The 13487-nt window shown below is 44.0% G+C and overlaps 1 protein-coding gene across 2 annotated transcripts in view; it reads right to left on the bottom strand.

The window, feature by feature from the left end:
- Nucleotides 1-13487, bottom strand: part of LOC111869804 (dihydroxyacetone phosphate acyltransferase) — an 81144-nt gene that overhangs the window by 59591 nt on the left and 8066 nt on the right. The window contains exon 1 of one of the 2 annotated variants that reach the window (XM_023861577.2): nucleotides 8992-9093. The exons of the other annotated variant lie outside the window; for it this stretch is intronic. Within the exon in view, the coding sequence (XP_023717345.1) occupies nucleotides 8992-9031 (40 nt within the window). The 5' untranslated portion in view covers nucleotides 9032-9093. Of the gene's footprint in view, nucleotides 1-8991; nucleotides 9094-13487 lie in introns of those variants that run through there. 2 annotated transcript variants of the gene reach the window in all.

The following is a 13487-nucleotide window of genomic DNA, read 5'->3' as shown; positions in this document are numbered from 1 at the left end:
CCAGATTTGAAACGGGAAAATCACTCGTAGACCTGTGATTTCCCCAAAGCATCATCATTAAAGGCTTGCCGAAGCTTCCCAACAGTCTCGGCTGCAGTTTTCCCTAACAGAAAGCAAAAGTTCACGCACACTCTTTGTTCCTTCTGGTCGGCCATCTCACTAATCGCCAAAGGATTGAAACAGGAACGCACACAACAGAGCATCACAGACAAACCACTTAACTCAGGCTGACGCCAGCTCACTAACAGTCGCGGGAGACCCCCGGCTAACACCACCTAGCAGCACAACTCGTAACTACAAAGCATGCGCGCGCAACAGGTCCGTTCCGGTTATTTTTGGGTCCCCCTTCGTATGTCATGCCAGAATTCAAAGAAGCTGACCGCTAACATTCTTAATGTTTATGTTGTGCATCCTATTGTATATATGAATACTGATGTTCTGTATCATCACACAACAAACATGGGGTTTTCACTACTGTATAATAATACAGTAATAATAAAGTGTTGCCTGCCAACATGCTAACCATTACACCAGGAAAGCACAGAACAGTAAAGAAAGAAACCAATCACATGGAAAACCAACCTTGTATAACCATGATGAGGCTACACATTCACTTCATAGTACGTTTATAAACGCAGTAACCCATCCACCAAAACACAGCAAACTACCACACAATATACGTATATACACAACAATATATCAAACTGTATAACCACTCAACACAGTACACCCCATACTCTCCATAACACGTAGTACGGGCAAGAAATATAGAATAGCACGAAGATATACGTCAATAACGTACCATTATAAAAACTACATACGTGACATAAACGAAAATCCATAATCACAAACCCCCCCCTTACAAAATAAATACAACGTAGCACATTATCGCCGCCATTTGTGATATTACAGATATATTATATATACATGCACACACATTTTAATAATTCTATAATATTGCATATATATTTTCGTACATTCATTCCCAAAACATGCGCAGAACTTTAATCTATGAACGTTGAAAAATGGATCCATTTTTATCATATAATTCAGCATAAAATATAATATATTGTAAGGGACTTGGATCAACGCGTTGCCAGGCAGCAGCTCTGTAAACATGGTACATTACGCAACAACAAAAGCTGTATCTCGGTGAACGAATGTTTATAGCTCGTTGCTAGGCAACAGTCAGCGCGTCAATGGACTGGCGAGGTGACTATCACGTGACTGTTTTCTCTGTGGTCTTCCATGCGCAACAACAGAACTGTGATTTCAATGCGGCCCGTGCAACGGCTATATACTGAGATTCCAGGAAATACCAATGGAGATTGCCTTACATGACTCACTTAGTCAATCACTGCCTTAGGCTGTCCCATTTTCCAAGTCCTTGGAAGGAAGAAAAAGTCATAACCTTACCGAAACCCAGCAAGGACCCAAAATTCCTTCAGAATTTACGTCCGATTAGCCTCCTGTCGACGACAAACTATTCGAGAAAGTCATTCTAAAAGTAGTCCTCTCTTTGTTAGACCTAGGGGCATCACTTCTGCGATATGTCGCGTACTGTGGTGGTCTGTTAACATTACAGAGGAACATACCAACTGCATTTTGAGGGCTGAAGAATAAGCCAATAGTGTGAGCCATGTCTCCCTGTACACCTGTCCATCCGCGTGAAAAATAAAAACTAGGGAACACTTGCGAAATTTGATACGGTGGGCGGGTTACGCAAATCTTCTGCCAATAAAATGTAATCATCTTTTACACGATGACAAATGACTTACTACTGCAGACAATGACTGACAAAAGACAGACCCGTCCTCTCATCAGAGAGGGCGCCCACAATAACAAGACTGTAACTGTCAAACAATAATAAATATCTGGTCATGAGCCCCAGTGTCTGGCTGGCTGACTGTCAGTGGCAATGTGACTTTGACTTTAATCAAGACAGAGTGAGTTCTGAGTTCTCGGTAGGAGACAGCCATGGGAAGTTCGTATATTTGAAGAAGAGTTAACTTGTGAATTGAAGACTTTATGTGTGCTATAGTGCAGTGGGATTTGTAGCGTGCAATTTAGCGAGTTCCCGTGTTATAAATCCGTTGCCAGGAAGCGGGTAGTGAAAGCTAGTGGAAATAGACTGAAGAGATTAGTGTGGAGTCATTGTAAATTGTGTAAATCAGCAATATTGTAATAATTACTTGTAGTTACGACCTGTCGGTTATTAATAAATAAAATTACCAACCCAAACCAGCGTCTCAGTTACCCAATCACGTGACAATATTTGTTTTATTCATATATATCTGATGATGGCAAAAGACACAGAAACATGTACCATAGCTGCTATAATAAATCTGACTTACTGCTTTATACAGCAGTTGAAACCCCATGTTTGTGTGACGATAACATAACCTGAGTACTCAGCATTATTGAGTTTTGGGATTTCGTCCATCGTCCGGCCATCTAAAAACTAGACAACATAATGATTTGGAAACTGGTTCTCAGGTGCGGGGGAGACATCTACTCTATTAGATACCTTATTTTTATTGCTAGTGGGGTGGGACTAAGTCCCTTGTACTGCGGCCACTTCTGGCCTATTGTACCAGCCCCAGATGATAGGTGAGGGTGATTGTGGAGCAATTGGTGCAATGAAGATTGGCAGAGGAAACCGAAGTACTCGGAGAAAACCTGCACCGGCGCCACTTTGACCACCACAAATCCCACTTGACCAGACCCGGGATCGAACCCGGACCGCAGCGGTGGAAAGCCAGCGACTAACCGCTTGAGCTATGGTGCGGCCTTAAAGAGCTAACCTTAGTCCAGTGGTTGAATCCTACAGACAATGCCAACAAAAGAGTCAAGAAACCTGTAACATCCACCACGGGAATCAACGACCACCAACTGCGGTCGATGAATGAAAGTCCCACCCTAAAATTCTTCGCTCCCGAGGTCCAGTGAAATGGAAGCTGACCATGGAAACGACAGGGACGACTACACATAGGGTCAGTAACAGCAGGTATACCGTTTTCTGTTGTACTATTTCTGGTAAACATGATACAATTGCAAAAGACAACTGAAGGGTTCACTGAAACTTCAAGTTCCATAGCACCGCAAATTGGACCAGATGTCACAAAATAAACTGTGGATTCTCATCCTTCCGCTCTCACTTCGAGAGCATTAACCTTGCATACTTCATCTTCTATCCCAAACTCCAGAAGACCGTAAAGGCTGAGATACAGCTCCCTTCATTTACTATTCCTGCAGAGGACATTTCGAATGGGTTGGTGAACACTGGTTTTGATGTTATTAGAGTCAAACAAATTTCTGCCATCGTCAATCGCCTGCAGAAGGAACAACCACAGCCAACATTCCCCTCTTTTTTCAAAACATTACCTAGAACGTCAAATCCCACAGCATATTCCAACATACAAAAACCTTTGCTATATTGCAATCAGAGTACAGAGGTACGAAGGCTAGACTGTTCTCACGCAGTGCTGCCACATCTGGGCTAACTGAAGCACCTTCCTTGTTGTATGTGGAGTGGGGGCGGTCACCTGCACAAGGAGTGGCCGGAAAGGGGCAATACAGCACCGATACCGACATGCTGCAGCCTAGTGGGTGGTCAGAGAGGAACCTCAACCCTCCAACTATTGAGGCCGCAGCCTCGACAGGGAAGGGATACGAGAAGGTCGCAGAGCGCGCCAGAGACTATAAGGGAGTGTTCTCTTCAAGTCGCACCGCCCAAGGACCATCCTTAGTTCAGGCAACACACAGCAACAGCAGCAGACTCATTCGCCCTCGGCTGCACAGGTCTGAGCCGCCATAGTGGGGGCAATGAATGCCTCCTCCTCAGAGGCATAACGAAGAAGTACTAAGCTAGTCAGTTCAGGGTCCTAATGTAAACAGTTCGTCTCTGAACATGTTCATAGTAGTCGAAACGGCATTTCAACAGATCAAGACATTCATTATCATTATCATTGGAAGGGGTGGGTTTCCCCATGCACCGCGACTACTAGTCTATTGTACGTCCCCCTTTGATTTTCTACCAGTCGCCATACCCTTCCGGTACTGGTGCTCGCTATCAGCCCCGTTCAGCCAGCGAGTTCGGCCCCTCTACTGGCAGTGGTACCCGATACTTCTGAATCTACCGGAGGCACAGGAAACTACTTGGGCGGGAAAATTTTGCCTAATTTTGCTCAGAGGTCTCCTAGAGACACGAGGATCTTTTACGTGCCGTAAATCTACGACACGGGACCCACGGCTTAAAGTCCCTCCCGGAGAATTGTTCCCTGAATTTTTCCGCCCTTAAAAATTCCACGACCTCCGCCGGGTTTGAACCCGCGTACCTTGAGTCAAGACATAGTTCAATAGAGCCGAGTCGGAAGAAGACTATAACCGCACCATGAAGGAACAATCAAGGGTGACTTAGCCAGATTCTTGGTTTCAAGAATAGGGCCCGCTTCACTTCTACAAAGACAAGGCAGGAAACACCCCGCAGAGCTTTCCTGGAAATTCAGTTCGAAAGTTGACCGGCGGGATCCTTTGGTAAAGTTACACTTGACAGGTTTTTAACCCCGTAAGTCAAAAGTGGGAAGGCCCGCAACGTACGCTACTGGTATATTTTTTCAAGCAGCTGTCAAAAACGACGTTAGTTCATCAAGGGTGAGAGCCCCTTGAAACAAGGTGATTGGAGCAGTGAGAATTAGAGTAAACTCCCTAATTTCAAACTGTTCCAATCAGCCGAAATTAGGGTAGTAACTTGGAGGCGGAGCTGAAGCTGTGAAGACTTCTTGTCTCACAGCAGAGTCAGTCTGCTAAAGTAGTCTCTGAACAACTCTTCAAGGGTACAGCCGAAAAATTAGTCACTTTAAGTCTGGTCCAGAAGTTTAAATTAAAGTAAAGTAAAAAAACGTTTCGAAGTGTGGTACTGGAACAGTCTTTTGATAATTCGCAAAGGATCCGGCCGCAAAACTAGTGTGATTCCAAGTTTGGTTTAAGTGTTTAAGAACCAGTGTTATTAACTGAAGTATGGAAAGTGCTCATTAAACAGTGTTGTGTAGTGCCTAGCATAAGTCACTCTTGTCTCCCCGCCAAGTCGAGGCCTGTATTCCCCTGAGATTGAATCTCACTGCCCTAGTGCTAAACTAGTACCTGTCACCTGTAGCTTCCGGCTCATGCCCCCTTTCGTCCATAACAGTAAGTCTTAATAACAAGCTTACTGGCGCTCATCCTTCACGTTAACCCATACCCCAGCAAACAACCGACATTCTCATTAACAACAAAGGGAAGAGAAGGTGGATAAGAAGGGCGCAGCAGCAACCTGCAAATCTGTCACGCCAATAGGTGAGAGGAAGAACGGTTTCAGAGAAGAAGTGGTGACCAGCAACATGAGGCGAGACAGTTATAGGAGGAGAGGAGAAAACTCGACCCTACCGGGACTTGAACTTCACCCTTCGGTCATCCAGCCCGTAACCAGTCGCTATACCGACCATGCTATCCCGGCTCCTTATCTCTTTTACGATAGTTTTAAAAGACATGTATTATAATAAGCAAGTCTGCGCAGCCGTTACTGAGTAACGCCTTCTCAAACAAAGGCGTTTCCATGGAAACGATCTGACTACAGCACTGAACTGTGGTTTTGACGCGGACCGTGCCAAGGCGGGGTCGAATACCTCAACCGTAGCATCTGAAGTTGTACGAGGTGGCGAAAAGGGAATCCAGTGCCTGGAGGTAAAACCGCACACCTGTTCCTGGAGGATATAAACAGAGGGACCTAGCATTCCAGGTTGGGAAGTTTGTAATCTTAGACACTAAAATGTGGTCATGAGTCCCGCGGGACTCGGAGCTGAGAATGACTGCGCTGACGAGAACCAAAGCAACTGTAAACGACAAACCCATCCTCTCGCCAGAGAGGATGTTACATAAGGACTAAGCCTGCAAGTGTTCAGTTGAAAAAAAAAATACTGGTCGTGTCTCCAATTCAAAACCCCGTCGACAGTCACACATACACGTGACATTACGAGTATGACAATACCTTCAACTGTTGTGCCACACACAGCCTTCCTATGAACAAAATGTAAATATTTCTTTAAAGATTAGATGAAAACGGCATACATTCTATACTGGGCAGTGGTTTGTTTGTGGTTGTGAAACATGACCTCTGACTAAGAAAAAAAAACACAAGTGTTTGAACAGACAGTGCTAAACAAAACATTCTGAACCTGCAGGAATAAATGAAATACAGAATGTTAGAAAGTTGTGATTTCTACAGCCATCACATACTCATGCTAGCATTGTAGTTTACATGTAGTCCATCACCATGTGTGTATTTTCTCAAGAACCGCCTTATGATGGCTTATCTGGCCCGAGACATTTTGTGAAGTGATAAATAAAAAACACTGTGATGGCAAAACCCTCCAGTTTTATTTTAATCAAGGAGGAAGAAAACCAGGTTAAGAAGCATCTAGTGAGGAAACATATCGGAATTAATCCACTTAGAAAAGCAAGAAAAGATGGGAGGATATACACGTATGAAACTGTATATTAGGAAAACACACTGAATAACATAAACTTAATTTAAATGTCCCAAAACACATCAGGGTTCGAGTCCCGGCAGGGTCAAAAATTTTCTCTTCTCCATGTCATCCAGACCAGTTCTGGGATCCACTCAGCCTCCTATCTGATGGGTAATGGGGAGCTCTTTCCCAGGAGTCAAGCGGCAGGGTCATGACGCTGACCACTCACCTCCAACTAGCGCTGAAGTCAACGAAACGTGGATCTATACATCCACTCTACCATACGTCTTCATGGCGTACTGTCTAATTAGTTAAGCACAGGGACAAGATAACTTTACCTCATACAAAAAAAAATCATATTACAATGTTTTCGGTATATCTGTGAACTCGGAGAGTGGAGCACAATTTGCAAGTATGTGACGACAAAGTGGTCATGAAGCAGATGAAAAACAAAGAAAATCTAGGGTATATACACTTCCGCTATTACCACTATGAAAACTGGACAGATTGCCTGGATGAGAAGAAACAAGCCATGCATACAGAATTTTGGTGAGAAACGTCTTAGAAGGGGGGCCAGCTGGAAAGCCTCAAAGCAGAGGCCAGTGTAATATTAATATTAAAAGGTTTTACGGTTACAAAATAGACTGAGCTGCCATGGATTGTGCCAAATGGTGAGCTCTGATAATAAGCAATGTTTAATCTCTGGCTTCTGTTATAAGTCAACTTTTTAGTGACGACAGGTTTCCTCAGCATAACAATCTGAGCTCAACCTGATGGAAAAATGCGGTTACCAAGGCATGCGAAACTAAATATATAAGAATTTGGGTCACTTCCCAGCACTCAACTATCCACCTTTAATAGTAACACCTACGAGTAATAACAGAATATTAACGCCATAATATTCAACTTTGGAACAAAAGGCCCCATAGAACCAACATTCTATAAATTTTCCTCACATGCAATTCATGTTTAACCCCAGACAGGCCAGCTCTGGCCGCCTGTCACTTCTCACACCCTCAAACCCANACATTCTATAAATTTTCCTCACATGCAATTCATGTTTAACCCCAGAAAATGATACACCCTACATCTCAATGTACACTTTTAAGACCATACTATTATTTCAGCAAGTCAACATAACATNATATCGGAATTAATCCACTTAGAAAAGCAAGAAAAGATGGGAGGATATACACGTATGAAACTGTATATTAGGAAAACACACTGAATAACATAAACTTAATTTAAATGTCCCAAAACACATCAGGGTTCGAGTCCCGGCAGGGTCAAAAATTTTCTCTTCTCCATGTCATCCAGACCAGTTCTGGGATCCACTCAGCCTCCTATCTGATGGGTAATGGGGAGCTCTTTCCCAGGAGTCAAGCGGCAGGGTCATGACGCTGACCACTCACCTCCAACTAGCGCTGAAGTCAACGAAACGTGGATCTATACATCCACTCTACCATACGTCTTCATGGCGTACTGTCTAATTAGTTAAGCACAGGGACAAGATAACTTTACCTCATACAAAAAAAAATCATATTACAATGTTTTCGGTATATCTGTGAACTCGGAGAGTGGAGCACAATTTGCAAGTATGTGACGACAAAGTGGTCATGAAGCAGATGAAAAACAAAGAAAATCTAGGGTATATACACTTCCGCTATTACCACTATGAAAACTGGACAGATTGCCTGGATGAGAAGAAACAAGCCATGCATACAGAATTTTGGTGAGAAACGTCTTAGAAGGGGGGCCAGCTGGAAAGCCTCAAAGCAGATGCCAGTGTAATATTAATATTAAAAGGTTTTACGGTTACAAAATAGACTGAGCTGCCATGGATTGTGCCAAATGGTGAGCTCTGATAATAAGCAATGTTTAATCTCTGGCTTCTGTTATAAGTCAACTTTTTAGTGACGACAGGTTTCCTCAGCATAACAATCTGAGCTCAACCTGATGGAAAAATGCGGTTACCAAGGCATGCGAAACTAAATATATAAGAATTTGGGTCACTTCCCAGCACTCAACTATCCACCTTTAATAGTAACACCTACGAGTAATAACAGAATATTAACGCCATAATATTCAACTTTGGAACAAAAGGCCCCATAGAACCAACATTCTATAAATTTTCCTCACATGCAATTCATGTTTAACCCCAGACAGGCCAGCTCTGGCCGCCTGTCACTTCTCACACCCTCAAACCCAACCCCTTGTCTGAAATATTTCTTCTCCGCATTCAAGGTTACTCTTGGCCTTGTTCGAAGTTACGTGACACTTGCTATATCTCTAGCTGGGAGTGAATATGCACAAGATTTACATACTATGCAATATAGGTTAATACTACTCTCCAATCTCTTTCATGGTCCTCCTAGTGGCTGGTTTCCAACAGCTTCCTGCGCAAAATTTATGCACTACATAGTTTAAAATGTATTCAAGGATCATACATGAGTTTCTAAATAGTAACAAAAAGCAAGATGAGTACCTGGATACTGGTGAACTGAATTCTTGATAACTAAATCCATAGCTTCAGCAGTATGAAGCTGTTTGTGCGTAATTCATATACCAGCCCTACAACATCCACTACTAACCCAGCCATAATGTCTACATCAGGCGCTAAAACCTCTCTTTAATAATCTTACATCATAAAGCAAACTAAATTACATAACTCAGCTGTGTGATCACCTTTGTTTACACAAAACATTTCGAAGTTTCACTTAAAAGTCCAAACATACATCCCTCATGTCTTGAAATGCCGGTATGCTAATTGATGTTCAATGCTAGCACAGACCAAACACTGGCTAAATGTAAATTGGCAATATGTATTGACAAAGCATAAAAAAGGAATTGTAATTAAGTAAACAATTTTATTTGAGTCAGACAAACATGAATCTAGTCAAATACCCCACAGTACCACTTGAACATCTATTTCAAGGCATTTAAATGAGTATGGCACTTACTCTTCACGTCTCCTTCCTAAAACATATGTCAACAAAAAATGTGACATTTTATATTTTCAAGGTGGTAACTATAAAAGATAGTATATTCTAAGATGTCATTCTGTGTGGTCTTGCACAAGTTTACCAACATTTCAGATAATGTGCTGCCTCTAATTTCAGGTTCCAAGAAGAAGTCGACCTCCTCTTCAAACCTGCACATTACTCTGAAACGTGTGTAAACTTCTATCAGACTACATAGTATCATATTACAGAATAAGGCACTGTTCCGGCAAAAACACCATTTTACCTACTTCTTCTCCCTGATGGAAAAGTTGGTCTCCCTCGCTAGGGGGAAGAAAACAAGAGTGTTTCAGAGCACAGTACAGGGTGTAATATTGTCACGTATCACAGTGACTAAAGACGGCATTCGGATTGGTGAATAGATTTAGTGATCACTTACAGGGTGTAACCATTTTTCTTCGGTTCTGCTAGCTCCGGTAGAGCAATCCGACTCCTCTCAGGGCGTGTTGACAGGCCACGACTTGGGTGATTAGTGGGGCTTAGGCGTAGGGAAATCACCTCAACGCCAATTAACTGTAATGAGTCTTTATTTAATTTGCACTAATTAATCAGAAACAGCCAGTATTGTTACCCTTCGCAAATTCGTGGAGGTAGGCCTACTTACTGGTCTGGGGACGCACACTTAATAGTTACCACCGGCGTGTTTACGGGGATCCGAACACGTGTACCCCCGGTGAACGTAACTTTCAAAGTCTCTTTGCCAAGCACCCTCTGAATGGTAAATACTTGCCCTGGTTACTCAAAATTCGGGCAAAGGACCTCCCACTTCAGACGATGATTGGCTGGACCGGGCAGACTGGGAGGTTGCTTATCATTCTCCTCCAATTAGGAAAGCGAATCTCCACTAGTGTACAGTTTAGGGGTGAACTTTGCCACCTGCTGCGTGGCTGTCAAACTGAGATTTTGGGTTAGCAGGAAACGACACTGCTAAATTTATGACTCCCCCTGTCAACTTTAGAATTTCTAAAGAACTCGGCCTTGTTACGCATTAAATTAACTGATTTACGAAAGGGCAGCTGGCTTCAAGCTTGACCCAAGCCACTTGCTGCATGTCTCAAGGGGGGAAAATTCCAAATTGTGAGGCGAAAGTGAGGAATTTCACAAAACCCTAACCATACACAAACATAAATTGACCTTCCCATAAACTGGACAGTTACAACGGCGTAACTACAAATGACTGTAACAATCTTGCTGATCTCCACACTAAGTCTTCTCACTCTACTTTCACTAGTCTTTACCTGGTAACAGCTCTCCGCAATGGCTATTCCTCTGCAGTGTCTTCACTATACGTTTCCTGGTAATGGATCTCAACACAGGCGCTATAAAAGTCTCACTAAATTACACATTCCCAATATCGATGTACCTGTACTATAGCACATGTAACTTCACGTATTAATCTTCACAGGCTGACGTCTTGTACTCTCCTGTACTCCTGCAGTTTACTGCTATCCTCTTGTTTGCGTGTTTCTGTCGCCACTTCTCATAACTTAGTAATTCTGCTCATTTATACTGCCGAGGAACGAACATGCAGTGGACTGGCGCACGCTGCACGGACGTACAGCAAACACATATCACGTGACGACTACCTACTGTTATCTGACGTCACCGCAGAAACGTAAACCACAGCTTCTTCTATTGTTGCGCGCTGGACCGTTTTTACTGAGCTGTTGCCTGGCAACGCGTTGATCAAATCAATGACATCCCTTAGAGCCAGGAACCCAGCAACCCTTGGGCTGCGGTCGACAATGTCTTTCCATTCCAGACGTTGTCGAGCCCCTTTTTCTTCTAGAACTGGTCCCACGTCTGGATCACTCAGCTGTCCCCTCCGACTGGAGGTTGGGTCCCTGCCGTCTGTGGCTATGGCCGCAATAGCTCGCACCTGCTTGACGTCGGCCCAAGCTTCGACTTTTGACAGCGAATATTCTCTTCGCAGCACAGACTTCGGGAAGGTGAATCGGAATTATTGTGCTTCCAGGCCTAACGCTGCTCGGAAGTTAAGTTGAATTCTTGGAGACGCTGGATCCAGCGGGTCGTTTGCCTCGCAAGGTTCCTGAAGTTCACGTGAGCCAGTTGTGCGCAATGTGGTCGGTACGCAGGCCCAGGAAGTTCCTTATTTCGTGCTTCTTCCTCGAGGTTGGCCATTCAGTTTCACGGGTCCGTAGTTATTCCTTCTGGCGACAAAATATGACCCACGGGCCGTGCTTCATTTTGAATGAATTGGCACTTTCCGAGTTGAGCCTTAGATGGGCCTCTCGAAATCGGTGGAACACTTTTCGTAGGTTGTGCATGTGTTCCCGTAACGAGCGGCCAATCACGATCACGCCGTCCACGTACAGGAGACACGGCTCGTGAGGCCCCTTAAGTCTGTTTATATTAGCCGCTGAAACGTCGCTGGAGCGTTACAAAGGCCAACGGGCATCACCGTGAATTTCCACAGCCCCTGGCCCGTTGAGAACGCCTTCTTTTCCTTATCGTCAGAGTGTAGCGCCGCCAGTAACCGTTCTTCAGATCCAAAGTGGTGAATCATAAGGCTCCAGCAAGTGTCTAGTGTGTAATGAATCCCAGGCAGCAGGAAACAGTCCTTCCCTACAACATCATTCAGCTTCCTGTAGTCTATGCAGAAACGGAGGTCCCCGTTCTTCCGACGGGAGATGGCCATTAGCTGTCTGACTCTTCGATGACCCCAAGCTGTTATATGTCCTACCTGTTTTGTTGGGTGAAGTATCCTCGGAGGTTGTAGAAAAGATCGTGCCTCTCTGGCGTCGATATAGCGGTACACTCAGTCAGTCCGTATGTAATCATTGCTCTTCGTCCCAAAAGCGTCTTCGTATCTTGTGATTATTTCTTCCAACTCGCGATTTCTATGTTGCTCAAGTTTGATCTGGCAACCGTACTCAAGTCAAGGCGTACTTTTGCGGCAGGGGTGCTTCAGCATGACCTCGGGTATGCATTGTGCTGGTACCACATGGTCGCTGGCCTTAAGGCTACTCCACGTGGCTCCATAGGGAAACTTATTCCTCTCCGAGTCGCGGCAATTTGGGTCCTAAGTTCACGAATGTAACATAGGCGTGTATGATATCGAGTCCCAGGATAAACGAGCTTGAGATTTCTGCGACAAACACCCAGATGCGTCCCAATGTCACTTCCACTACGGCTCCACTTATGTCATCTGCAGCATTTAGCGTTGGCTCGGCGTCCCTGTTGGCCATCTTGCGGCGACGTCTAGCCTGGCAATAGTCACCAACGCTCCAGTGTCGATGGTCAATAGGCATGATTTATATATCCACCATTCTTAAATTCGGTATCAGACGAAGGTACATGGTTGGCTTCACGTCCCAGTCACTAAATCCCTGGGGAATTAGCCCCACAGTATGCACTGGTAAAGTTATAATTAATAATGACAATGTCAGGGTTTAAGTGAACATCAGAGAAATTTTATCTGTATCATAAATATCCTATACACTATTCAGGTAAGAGTGATGTAACTACAAACTGCAGAAACTTTAATTCTGTCAATTTTTCACTGCATAAATAAACCAAACGAAAGCTCCAGTGTGCAGAAGGATTCTCCTGTAAACAAAAGGTACGACAGAAGCAACTTGTTAATAGTTGTCTGTGTCTCAAAACTAAATGCATTCAGATTCAAAGTTTGTAAATGCCATAACAAAAAATTTAGGCATGAACTGGTGTGTGGACATGTGCGAGTCAGTCTGTTAGAATTAATGGTTTACAGAATATTCAAAGCATCATATCACTTGTTGAAGTTCGGTGGTACTGAATGATTACTGACAGACATTCCACGAACCAAAAAAAATGTGGTCACTGTGTAGTTAGAGATAGTATATTGTGACATGTTGCGCAAAGGAGAAACCCCCCCCACCAGCAGTGACGTGGCGGGTGAGTCAGCGCTCCCCTCCCCCTCCTCCGCACGGTAACGTAACGGTGACGCAACAGGGTTGCG

Source organism: Cryptotermes secundus, unplaced genomic scaffold (assembly GCF_002891405.2).
Source record: "Cryptotermes secundus unplaced genomic scaffold, Csec_1.0 scaffold123, whole genome shotgun sequence".
In the NCBI taxonomy this organism is placed as follows: domain Eukaryota; kingdom Metazoa; phylum Arthropoda; class Insecta; order Blattodea; family Kalotermitidae; genus Cryptotermes; species Cryptotermes secundus.
Note: the sequence above shows the minus strand (reverse complement) of the source record. Positions and strands in the feature narration are given on the sequence as shown.